The following is a 12,898-nucleotide window of genomic DNA, read 5'->3' as shown; positions in this document are numbered from 1 at the left end:
ACAGGACGCAATCTTTAGGTTATTCAAGCAGCAGATTCCGTACTGAAAGCACAACATACACCATACGAGAACAAAGATATAGATATCAAGGTATTTATGAGATGAATTTCGCTTTGATCCTTGTACCTCGAATTTCCATACAATAACGATGACCAGTGACTTGCCGTGGCAAATTTTGTTCCATTAGATTGTTATTTTTGAGAATAACTTTCAGCAGTCGATAGGCATTTTGAATATAAGTGAATAGTCTGTATTTGTATGATTCGTTTAGGTTGATCATTAGAAATTGAACAAAGATGTAGTTCTTTTTAATTCCTTTTCATTAATTCGTAACTATATTTAATAACTTCCTGCTTGCAATGCTGTTGTAGCGTAGCCTAAGCAAAATTAAAGCGAAAACAAACTAATCCAAAATGGCTGCCAACAATAGAACGTAAGGCAACCAAAGTCTACGTAATAGTCTATTTATAGCATAATTTATACAACCATCTAGAACATTCTAGATAGTTTGACATCCTACTTTAAGCAAAAATCTTTTACGTTAAAAGCATAATTATACCATATACGATATGAAAAGATTATTTAAAACTAATAATTGATAAACGTTAAAAAAGTCACGGCAAAATAAAAAGTGTTTGTTATATTGATTTATATAAAATTATTTCTAACCAGCATATCATTCAGTACACAAGATAACAAAGAAAAATGGTGATCAGTTCTAACCAGCAAATTAAGTTCACATTAAACATGGGGAAAATATAATATGCTGTAACAGGAAAGAGAATAGTGTGCTTCCACCGGGGATCGAACCCTCGATCTCCAGGTTCCTAGTCGGACGCTCTACCACTGAGCTAAAGGGAAATTCCCCCTAGCTCGAAGCTAGAAGGCGACCTTAATCCTATGTACAATTGAACCCTGCCACAATGCAAATTGTACACTACATCTAATTATTCACTGTTAATAAAAGCTAAGTATTTGATAGGCAGATATTTAAGTATTCAACTATTTGTAATAAAGTAAAGATGTCAATTTCAAACATTAAAAAACATTCTAAACCTAATGATCGAGTGGTAACTAATAAGAAAGTGATAAATAATGCTGGTTCTTCTGTTGTATTTTCAGATGCAAATCTTTGTCAAGACTTTGACTGGTAAAACCATCACATTGGAGGTGGAGCCATCGGACAGCATTGAGAATGTCAAAGCCAAGATCCAGGACAAGGAAGGGATTCCCCCAGACCAGCAGCGTCTCATCTTTGCCGGTAAACAGCTGGAAGATGGACGTACATTGTCCGACTACAACATCCAGAAGGAGTCCACACTCCATTTGGTGTTGCGTCTCCGAGGAGGTATGCAGATCTTTGTGAAGACTTTGACCGGTAAGACCATCACACTGGAGGTTGAGCCATCAGACAGCATTGAGAATGTCAAAGCCAAGATCCAGGACAAGGAAGGGATTCCCCCAGACCAGCAGCGTCTCATCTTTGCCGGTAAACAGCTGGAAGATGGACGTACATTGTCCGACTACAACATCCAGAAGGAGTCCACACTCCATTTGGTGTTGCGTCTCCGAGGAGGTATGCAGATCTTTGTGAAGACTTTGACCGGTAAGACCATCACACTGGAGGTTGAGCCATCAGACAGCATTGAGAATGTCAAAGCCAAGATCCAGGACAAGGAAGGGATTCCCCCAGACCAGCAGCGTCTCATCTTTGCCGGTAAACAGCTGGAAGATGGACGTACATTGTCCGACTACAACATCCAGAAGGAGTCCACACTCCATTTGGTGTTGCGTCTCCGAGGAGGTATGCAGATCTTTGTGAAGACTTTGACCGGTAAGACCATCACACTGGAGGTTGAGCCATCAGACAGCATTGAGAATGTCAAAGCCAAGATCCAGGACAAGGAAGGGATTCCCCCAGACCAGCAGCGTCTCATCTTTGCCGGTAAACAGCTGGAAGATGGACGTACATTGTCCGACTACAACATCCAGAAGGAGTCCACACTCCATTTGGTGTTGCGTCTCCGAGGAGGTATGCAGATCTTTGTGAAGACTTTGACCGGTAAGACCATCACACTGGAGGTTGAGCCATCAGACAGCATTGAGAATGTCAAAGCCAAGATCCAGGACAAGGAAGGGATTCCCCCAGACCAGCAGCGTCTCATCTTTGCCGGTAAACAGCTGGAAGATGGACGTACATTGTCCGACTACAACATCCAGAAGGAGTCCACACTCCATTTGGTGTTGCGTCTCCGAGGAGGTATGCAGATCTTTGTGAAGACTTTGACCGGTAAGACCATCACACTGGAGGTTGAGCCATCAGACAGCATTGAGAATGTCAAAGCCAAGATCCAGGACAAGGAAGGGATTCCCCCAGACCAGCAGCGTCTCATCTTTGCCGGTAAACAGCTGGAAGATGGACGTACATTGTCCGACTACAACATCCAGAAGGAGTCCACACTCCATTTGGTGTTGCGTCTCCGAGGAGGTATGCAGATCTTTGTGAAGACTTTGACCGGTAAGACCATCACACTGGAGGTTGAGCCATCAGACAGCATTGAGAATGTCAAAGCCAAGATCCAGGACAAGGAAGGGATTCCCCCAGACCAGCAGCGTCTCATCTTTGCCGGTAAACAGCTGGAAGATGGACGTACATTGTCCGACTACAACATCCAGAAGGAGTCCACACTCCATTTGGTGTTGCGTCTCCGAGGAGGTATGCAGATCTTTGTGAAGACTTTGACCGGTAAGACCATCACACTGGAGGTTGAGCCATCAGACAGCATTGAGAATGTCAAAGCCAAGATCCAGGACAAGGAAGGGATTCCCCCAGACCAGCAGCGTCTCATCTTTGCCGGTAAACAGCTGGAAGATGGACGTACATTGTCCGACTACAACATCCAGAAGGAGTCCACACTCCATTTGGTGTTGCGTCTCCGAGGAGGTATGCAGATCTTTGTGAAGACTTTGACCGGTAAGACCATCACACTGGAGGTTGAGCCATCAGACAGCATTGAGAATGTCAAAGCCAAGATCCAGGACAAGGAAGGGATTCCCCCAGACCAGCAGCGTCTCATCTTTGCCGGTAAACAGCTGGAAGATGGACGTACATTGTCCGACTACAACATCCAGAAGGAGTCCACACTCCATTTGGTGTTGCGTCTCCGAGGAGGTATGCAGATCTTTGTGAAGACTTTGACCGGTAAGACCATCACACTGGAGGTTGAGCCATCAGACAGCATTGAGAATGTCAAAGCCAAGATCCAGGACAAGGAAGGGATTCCCCCAGACCAGCAGCGTCTCATCTTTGCCGGTAAACAGCTGGAAGATGGACGTACATTGTCCGACTACAACATCCAGAAGGAGTCCACACTCCATTTGGTGTTGCGTCTCCGAGGAGGTATGCAGATCTTTGTGAAGACTTTGACCGGTAAGACCATCACACTGGAGGTTGAGCCATCAGACAGCATTGAGAATGTCAAAGCCAAGATCCAGGACAAGGAAGGGATTCCCCCAGACCAGCAGCGTCTCATCTTTGCCGGTAAACAGCTGGAAGATGGACGTACATTGTCCGACTACAACATCCAGAAGGAGTCCACACTCCATTTGGTGTTGCGTCTCCGAGGAGGTATGCAGATCTTTGTGAAGACTTTGACCGGTAAGACCATCACACTGGAGGTTGAGCCATCAGACAGCATTGAGAATGTCAAAGCCAAGATCCAGGACAAGGAAGGGATTCCCCCAGACCAGCAGCGTCTCATCTTTGCCGGTAAACAGCTGGAAGATGGACGTACATTGTCCGACTACAACATCCAGAAGGAGTCCACACTCCATTTGGTGTTGCGTCTCCGAGGAGGTATGCAGATCTTTGTGAAGACTTTGACCGGTAAGACCATCACACTGGAGGTTGAGCCATCAGACAGCATTGAGAATGTCAAAGCCAAGATCCAGGACAAGGAAGGGATTCCCCCAGACCAGCAGCGTCTCATCTTTGCCGGTAAACAGCTGGAAGATGGACGTACATTGTCCGACTACAACATCCAGAAGGAGTCCACACTCCATTTGGTGTTGCGTCTCCGAGGAGGTATGCAGATCTTTGTGAAGACTTTGACCGGTAAGACCATCACACTGGAGGTTGAGCCATCAGACAGCATTGAGAATGTCAAAGCCAAGATCCAGGACAAGGAAGGGATTCCCCCAGACCAGCAGCGTCTCATCTTTGCCGGTAAACAGCTGGAAGATGGACGTACATTGTCCGACTACAACATCCAGAAGGAGTCCACACTCCATTTGGTGTTGCGTCTCCGAGGAGGTATGCAGATCTTTGTGAAGACTTTGACCGGTAAGACCATCACACTGGAGGTTGAGCCATCAGACAGCATTGAGAATGTCAAAGCCAAGATCCAGGACAAGGAAGGGATTCCCCCAGACCAGCAGCGTCTCATCTTTGCCGGTAAACAGCTGGAAGATGGACGTACATTGTCCGACTACAACATCCAGAAGGAGTCCACACTCCATTTGGTGTTGCGTCTCCGAGGAGGTATGCAGATCTTTGTGAAGACTTTGACCGGTAAGACCATCACACTGGAGGTTGAGCCATCAGACAGCATTGAGAATGTCAAAGCCAAGATCCAGGACAAGGAAGGGATTCCCCCAGACCAGCAGCGTCTCATCTTTGCCGGTAAACAGCTGGAAGATGGACGTACATTGTCCGACTACAACATCCAGAAGGAGTCCACACTCCATTTGGTGTTGCGTCTCCGAGGAGGTATGCAGATCTTTGTGAAGACTTTGACCGGTAAGACCATCACACTGGAGGTTGAGCCATCAGACAGCATTGAGAATGTCAAAGCCAAGATCCAGGACAAGGAAGGGATTCCCCCAGACCAGCAGCGTCTCATCTTTGCTGGTAAACAGCTGGAAGATGGACGTACATTGTCCGACTACAACATCCAGAAGGAGTCCACACTCCATTTGGTGTTGCGTCTCCGAGGAGGAAACTAAATGAACACTGCTTGTTTCAGTTTTAATAATCATGATAACTTTATTTATATGAAAAGGTTTACACCTTTGACATTCAAATCCTTTTAATTGTTGGAACTTTCATAATTTGAGAAAATGAAAACAACCATTTTCTACAAACTTCATAACATAAAGAACATCAAGGTTATCTCCCTTTTGTCTGAAGAGAATCGATAGATCAGATGTCAAAGAGTGATTTTAATTTAATATACTTCGAGGCCTGGGCAACACCCTTTGTGTAAGCAAGTAATAAAAGATTTTATTGTTGAAATAATTAATATTTTGATGCTTTGTAATTTGGAAACAACTATCATTCAGGTCATTACAGAATACTAATGACATTCATATATAGCTCGCTTAAAATTACAGTTTTTTTAGCTGACTCTGGTTGATAGAGGCAAAGATATCTGAAAATACTTGTTTACTTCTTGCCTGATCATATTCGATGGTCTGGTCTACTTGACTGATGTGTTGACACTGAAGATGTCACGTGGTGGCATAAAGTCTATTAGTGTAAGAAATATGAAACAAGTGCACGGTGATATGATTTCCACAAACTATACCGCTATTATTAATTTCCTGGTGAAAATAATGGTGCATAAAATCTAAGTGATATTCGAGTGCATTGTCAGATTTGACAAGTTACTGGATGACATATTTTTAGCTCACTTAGCCTAGGGGGTGGTGTGATGTCATTGTCGGTGTAATTTTTTTTTACTTATAACCACTTCTTTATAACTTGGAGGCCAACAGCGATACTTCGTCGTTAGCATGCTGGAATAAAAGTCAATTAAGACATTCAAGTTCATGGGAATCAAATTTTATAATATGCCTTTAAATAACTATCGAATAGCACAAAGAATTAGTGTGAATCTAGTCGGCCAGTTGTATGCTTGGAAAAAGGGCTATATAAATTGTCCAAATAAAATGCCTTCACCCATTTTTGAAGTCGCATGTCTAAGGTTAAAACCGTTGTAACCAAAAAGGCATAGGGAGATATCTTGCCAGTAGCAGGCTGGGGTGAAGATCTTTCTCAAGTTTGTTCTTCCCCATTTTCAAGGTATATATATTTGAATGTGCATAGCCAAAAGTCCCAATATGTGGATATCTGGCCAGTAGCATGCTGGGATGAAGGGCTGTCTAGTTTGGTTAAATGAATGATAGTTACCATACCCAGGTAAGGTGAAATTTAAAGATGAAGTAAGACACACTGGTCATTGCATCTATACAAATTTAACATGGTATACTAAAAATGAATTGCACAGCACCATACAGTATTTTGTCTGATGCGGGTCTCATTGGTGATATTAGGGGACAAAATGTTGGAAATCTGGTGTTGAAACAGAAGGGAAGTTCCGAGAACCCCTTGGATGCATGAATTTAAAAACAATTTTGAGTACCGATTAATTTCAAATGAATAGTCCGTGATATATATATATATAGAAAAGTAACTATGCCACAACAGAGTCGATTGTGGTACACGAGGGTTATAGACAAACCTGTAACAAACATGTTATGTATAGAGTAATACTATTTAGCTTATTTAGATAAGTTGATCTGTCATCTCTTTAAGATAATAGATGTGAGGTGAATTGGAGAAATAAAGGTAAAAATTCAACATCCTACTTCTGGAATATCCTTAAAGGGATTCAAATTTGTCCAGAATATCCCAGGGTCAAGCAGACTTAAATTGTGTAAATGAAGGGTATGCCTCCACCAATGAGGATTACTAATTGAAATTTTAGAAATATATGCAGAATGGCATGGTATTGGGTGATGTACCAATCCTTGATCTGTATGCCATGGGCTAAATTTTCCGAAGCCAAAGGTCTTGTTCATTACTTTTGGTTAGCTGAAGATAACTGAATGAAATTTAACGGATGAGTGCAGGGTGGCTTGTTGGTACATGGTGCAAGTGCAAATCGGTGCAATAGTGATGGAAAATGGTAATTTGGCAGGGTGATTGGGCACGTTTATTCTTTGGTCTGTATTTACAAAGTTGAGGGCGCATTGAGTTCAAAGGTCAAATACGTTCTCAAGGTGATGTCATATTTCGCTGATCTAGATAGATTCATGAAATTACAGGGATATATGAAGAATGTCGAGATGCTGTGTTGTTGAATGCCCAAGGTCATGGTAAAACTGAGATCAATGGTCAAATTCATCATCCAGGCACTAAGTTACAACATATTGAAGATGGCTCGATTTTTAGGTCACCTGAGACAAAGTCTCAAGTGACCTATTGCGATCGCCTTTTGGTCGGCGGCGTCCGTCTTGCGTCCGTAAACAATTAACATTTTCGACTTTTTCCAAAACCCCTGAACCAATTTCAATGAAATTTTGCAGGAACTTTCCATGAACAAAGGTCAACAAAAATAGTGGCTGGTTTAGTCCCAAGCCCCCAGGGACCTGAGGGGCGGGGTCAAAAAGGGTCAAATTGACTAAAATTTCAAAAATCTTCTTCTCAAGACCCAGATATGGTAGAATCAAATACTCTTCATAGATGGAAGGGTCTTAAGGTGCTTTACCAAGACTGTGAATTTCTTGACCCTGGGGTTTCACGTTTCCCCCTGGGGAGGGGGTAAACTTTACTATAGTTTATATAGGGAAATCACATTTTGGACCAACATTTGTTTCATTTCAATTGGAAGTAATTCAATTTAGGTTAGCATTATCAGTATTAGGTAGCAGTTTGATAGTATGCACATATGAGCCCTGACTGACCCCCCGGGGCTTATGGGTGGGGCATAAAAGGGTTGAATTGACTGAAATTTCGAAAATCTTCTTCTCAAGACCCAGATATGGTAGAAACAAATACTCTTCATAGATGGACGGGTCTTAAGGTGCTTTACCAAAATTGTGAATTTCATGACCCTGGGGTATCACGTTTACCCCTGGGGATGGGGTAAACTTTACTATAGTTTATATAGGGAAATCACATTTTGGACCAACATTTGTTTAACTTCAATTGGAAGTAATTCAATTTAGGTTAGCATTATCAGCATTAGGTAGCAGTTTGATAGGATGCACATATGAGCCCTGACTGACCTCCCGGGGCTTATGGGTGGGGCATAAAAGGGTTGAATTGACTGAAATTTCGAAAATCTTCTTCTCAAGACCCAGATATGGTAGAAACAAATACTCTTCATAGATGGACGGGTCTTAAGTGCTTTACCAAAATTTTGAATTTCATGACCCTGGGGTATCACGTTTACCCCTGGGGAGGGGGTAAACTTTACTATAGTTTATATAGGGAAATCACATTTTGGACCAACATTTGTTTAATTTCAATTGGAAGTAATTCAATTTAGGTTAGCATCATCAGTTTTAGGTAGCAGTTTGATAGTATGCACATATGAGCCCTGACTGACCCCCCGGGGCTTATGGGTTGGGCAAAAAAGGGTCGAATTGAATTTACCCCTGGGGAGGGGGTAAACTTTCCTATAGTTTATATAGGGATATCACATTTTGGACCAACATTTGTTTAATTTCCATTGGAAGTTATTCAATTTGGGTTAGCATTATCAGTATTGGATATCAGTTTGATCGTATGCACATATCAGCCCTGACTGACCCCGCGGGGCTGATGGGTGGGGCAAAAAGGGTTGAATTGACTGAAATTTCAAAAATCTTCTTATCAAAGACCCAGGGTAGGGTGGGGCCCAAAGGAATCAGTCTGCTAAAATTTCTTCATTTTCGTTGTTTTTAATCAGAGGTGCTAGTTTCAAATATGCTATATGCTAGATATTGAATAAGGTGGTTTTATTGTTTTTTGTCACTTTGAATAATATTTCTGTACATGTTAAAAAAACAAATTCAACTCTCTGTATAAATATATCAGGTGACCGTAAAGGCCCATGGGCCTCTTGTTTAGGGATACATGCAGAGTTGAAAGGTTGCATGTCCGTTTGCCTATGGCAAAGGTAATATCGAGGTCAAATACATGAAATTTTATGGGTATACGCAGAATTGCAACCCTGTGTGGTGTGTAAAACTTGGGTCTGAATATCTAAGGACAAGGTCAAACTTTAGGTCAAGGATAAAATTTGTTGCTATAGTTTATGACTCGATGAAGATGGATCAAAGCAATTTTAGGGATACATGCAGAATGGTAAAACAATGCATTATTTACCATTATTGGGTCTGAATGACAAAAGTAAAACTGCAGTAACTGGTCAAATTCGTTGTCAGGACTTGAAGTAATAACTCTTTAAAGTTGGCTCAATGAAATATTTGGGATACATGCAGAAAGGCAAGGCAATGTGTCATGCACACCTATTGGGTTGGTGCACCTTATTCAGAGGTCAAATTTGTTACCAAGGCCATACCATTTGACTCTTTTAAAATATATATGTAAGCTCACCTGGAGCTGGTCAGTCGTCTTTCTCTAGTCAATTTTTAGCTCACCTTGTCCGAAGCTCCTAGTGATCTTATGCCGTGGAGCGTCGTCCGTCATCAGTCTGGCATCAACTTTTTACTTTAAACAACCTCTTCTGAATAATCAATAGGCCCAGGCTAATGATATTTTGCCTGTAGCATGCTGGGATGAAGGACTACCAAGTTTGTTCAAATGAATGACCTTTTCCCATTTTCAAGGTCACAGTGGTCAAATATGTTAAAATCTTTAAAAAGGTTCTTCTGAATAACCAGAAGGCTGAGGAATATGATATTTGTCCAATAACATGCTGGGATGAAGCACTACCAAGTTTGTTCAAATAAATGACCTTTGCACATATTCAAGGTCACATAGGGTCAAATTTGTTTAAACTTTTCAACAACTTTAAAATAACCAAGAGGCCTAGGGTGTTGATATTAAGCCAATAGCATACTTGGATAAAGTGCTACCAAATTTGTTCAAATGAATAACCTTCGCCCATATTTAAGGTCAAAGCCAAAGGGGTCAATTGTCTTTAAAATCTTTAATCAATTTTCCTGTATAACTAATAGGTCCAGGGTGATGATATTTGGTCAGAAGGATGTTGGGATGAAGCACTACCAAGTTTGTTCAAATGAATGACCTTGGCCCATATTCAAGGCCATAGGGATCAATTGTCTTAAAAACATTTAAACGACTTCTTTTGTATAACCAAAAGGAACAGAATTATGCTATTTGGCCAGTATCATGCGGGGATGAAAGGCTACCAAGTTTGTTTGACCTTTGCCCATATTCAAAGTCACGGGGGTCAAATATGTTGAAATCTTAAAACGACTTCTTCTGAATGTTCATGTGAATGACCTTGACACACTTTCTTAGTTGTATCTGTTCCATAGTGCATGACTCTTTATAAGTCTTCTCAATAAACAAAATGTATAGGGTGGTTTTATTTGGGGAGTTACATTCTGGGATGAAGGGCTATAAGTTTGTTCAACTTAATATCCATGTTTGACTTTCAAGGTCACTGGTCAAATGCATTTTTATCGTTAACATATTCTTCTGAATGACTTTAAGTCAAGACACTGATATCTTGCCTGTAGTTTTATTTTAGTCTATTGGGCCTCTAGTTACTTTCAACAACTTTTTCTCCATAACCAAGAGGTAAAGACTGATAATATTTAGCATGTAGCATGCTGAGATGAGGGACTAAAAAGGTTGTTCAAATGAATGATCTTAGCCCAATTTCAAGGTCACAGGAGTAAAATATGTAAAAATCTTGTAACAATTTCTTCTGAATAACCAGAAGGCACAGGATCATGATATTAACTCAATAAACAAAAGGTCTAGGGGGGTGATATTTGACAAGTTGCATGCAGATATGAAGGGCAATAACGTTTTAAGGTAATTACCTTGTTCGACTTTCAAGGTCACAGGGGTCAAATGTTCAAAAATCTTCTAACAGGTTCTTTTGAATGACTTGTCATAAATACTGATTTGCCTGTATCTGTATTTTAGATCACTTTTAAGATTACAAGTGAGAGATTAATACCATTGGGCCTCTTGTTACATACCAGTTTGGAGTTGGTTCACTTCACACAGTTAAAGTGATTTCTAAAATAACAATGACACTAGTAGGCATGATAAATTTCAGATAAAGATATGCAAGAAATAACCTTTATCCCGATGACCTTTTCGGGGAACATAATCCACCAGTTTTACTGAAAATTTGTTTAAAAAAACATAATTAATAAAAGAAAAAAGTAACTATTACAAGGCGCTTTGTAAACTATATTAAGAAAATAATCATGTTTAGAAAACCAGTTATTATTAATGCATGTTGTCAAATGGAGAAGCTTAAGTAGTTACCATTCAATATTAATTGAACATGTTTTTTGGATACGAACGCATTGAAAAAAACCCAACCTAAACATTTATGATGGTATGAAACACAGTACTGTTAAAACATTTTCAATGATGCGCAGTAGGGCACGTCGGAGAATAATGTAATATGAATTGAAAATCTGTAAACCGTTAACGTCATAATTTGATATCACGTCATCATTGGTTAGCGATTATTTTAAGTTTCCAATTGGAAAATGCTCTTCCTTTAACAATTTTGGCAGTTGTTGGATTTTAAGAACATTGTTTTGTAAGGTACAAAACATACCACAAACAAACCAAATAAGGTACACAACGTACCACAAACAAACCAACAAAGGTACACAACATACCACAAACAAACCAAATAAGGTACACAACATGCGACATACAAACCAACAAAGGTACACAACATACCACAAACAAACCATAAGGTACACAACATGCGACAAACAAACCGACTAAGGTACACAACATACCACAAACAAACCAAATAAGGTACACAACATGCGACATACAAACCAACAAAGGTACACAACATACCACAAACAAACCAACAAAGGTACACAACATGCGACAAACAAACTGACAAAGGTACACAACATACGCCAAAAAACAACATAGGATACACAACATATGCCAAACAAACAATCTAGGATAAACAACATACGCCGAACAAGCAATCTAGAGTACACACCATACGCCAAACAAACAACCTAGGATAAACAGCATACGCCAAACAAACCAAACAAGGTACACAACATACCACAAACAAACTAACAAAGGTACACAACATACCACAAACAAACAATCTAGGGTCACACCATACACCATACAAACCAAGGAAGGTACACAACATACACCAAACAAACCAAGGAAGGTAACAACATACCACAAACAAACTATGGAAGGTACACAACATACATCAAACAAACAACCAAGGTACAGAACATACGAAAAACACACAGACTGAGGTACACAACATACCACAAACAAACCAAATAAGGTACACAACATACCACAAACAAACCAACAAAGGTACAGAACATACGAAAAACAAACCAAATAAGATACACAACATACCACAAACAAACCAAGAAAGATACAGAACATACGAAAAACAAACCAAATAAGATACTCAACATACCACAAACAAACCAACAGCGGTACACAACATGCCACAAACAACCCAAATAAGGTACTCAACATACCACAAACAAACCAACAGCGGAACACAACATACCACAAACAAACCGACAGCGGTACACAACATACCACAAACAAACCAAGAAAGATACAGAACATCCGAAAAACAAACCAAATAAGATACTCAACATACCACAAACAAACCAACAGCGGTACACAAAATACCACAAACAAACCAACAGAGGTACACAACATACCACAAACAAACCAATAAGGTACACAACATACCACAAACAAATCAACAAAGGTACAAAACATACGAAAAACAAACAAAATAAGATACACAACATACCACAAACAAACCAACAAAGGTACAAAACGTACGAAAAACAAACCAAATAAGATAAACAACATACCACAAACAAACCAACAACGGTACACAACATACCACAAACAAACCAAGAAAGATACAGAACA

At 40.4% G+C, this 12,898-nt stretch overlaps 1 protein-coding gene across 1 annotated transcript; it reads left to right on the top strand.

The window, feature by feature from the left end:
• On the top strand, positions 1-5,294 carry LOC110455976 (polyubiquitin-C). The gene is made up of 3 exons (XM_021506465.1): positions 1-90; positions 1,123-4,768; positions 4,997-5,294. The coding sequence occupies exons 2-3, from the start codon at positions 1,123-1,125 to the stop codon at positions 5,002-5,004; spliced, it is 3,654 nt and encodes a 1,217-aa protein (XP_021362140.1). The 5' UTR covers positions 1-90; the 3' UTR covers positions 5,005-5,294.
• The last annotated feature ends 7,604 nt before the right edge of the window (positions 5,295-12,898 follow it).

The sequence above is a fragment of the Mizuhopecten yessoensis genome, unplaced genomic scaffold, assembly GCF_002113885.1.
Source record: "Mizuhopecten yessoensis strain PY_sf001 unplaced genomic scaffold, ASM211388v2 scaffold8447, whole genome shotgun sequence".
In the NCBI taxonomy this organism is placed as follows: domain Eukaryota; kingdom Metazoa; phylum Mollusca; class Bivalvia; order Pectinida; family Pectinidae; genus Mizuhopecten; species Mizuhopecten yessoensis.
This window is presented reverse-complemented; position numbering and strand designations above follow the sequence as displayed.

Excerpts from the sequence above, each read along its gene's own strand:
- LOC110455976 (XM_021506465.1), top strand. The coding sequence starts at position 1,123 with ATGCAAATCTTTGTCAAGACTTTGACTGGTAAAACCATCACATTGGAG.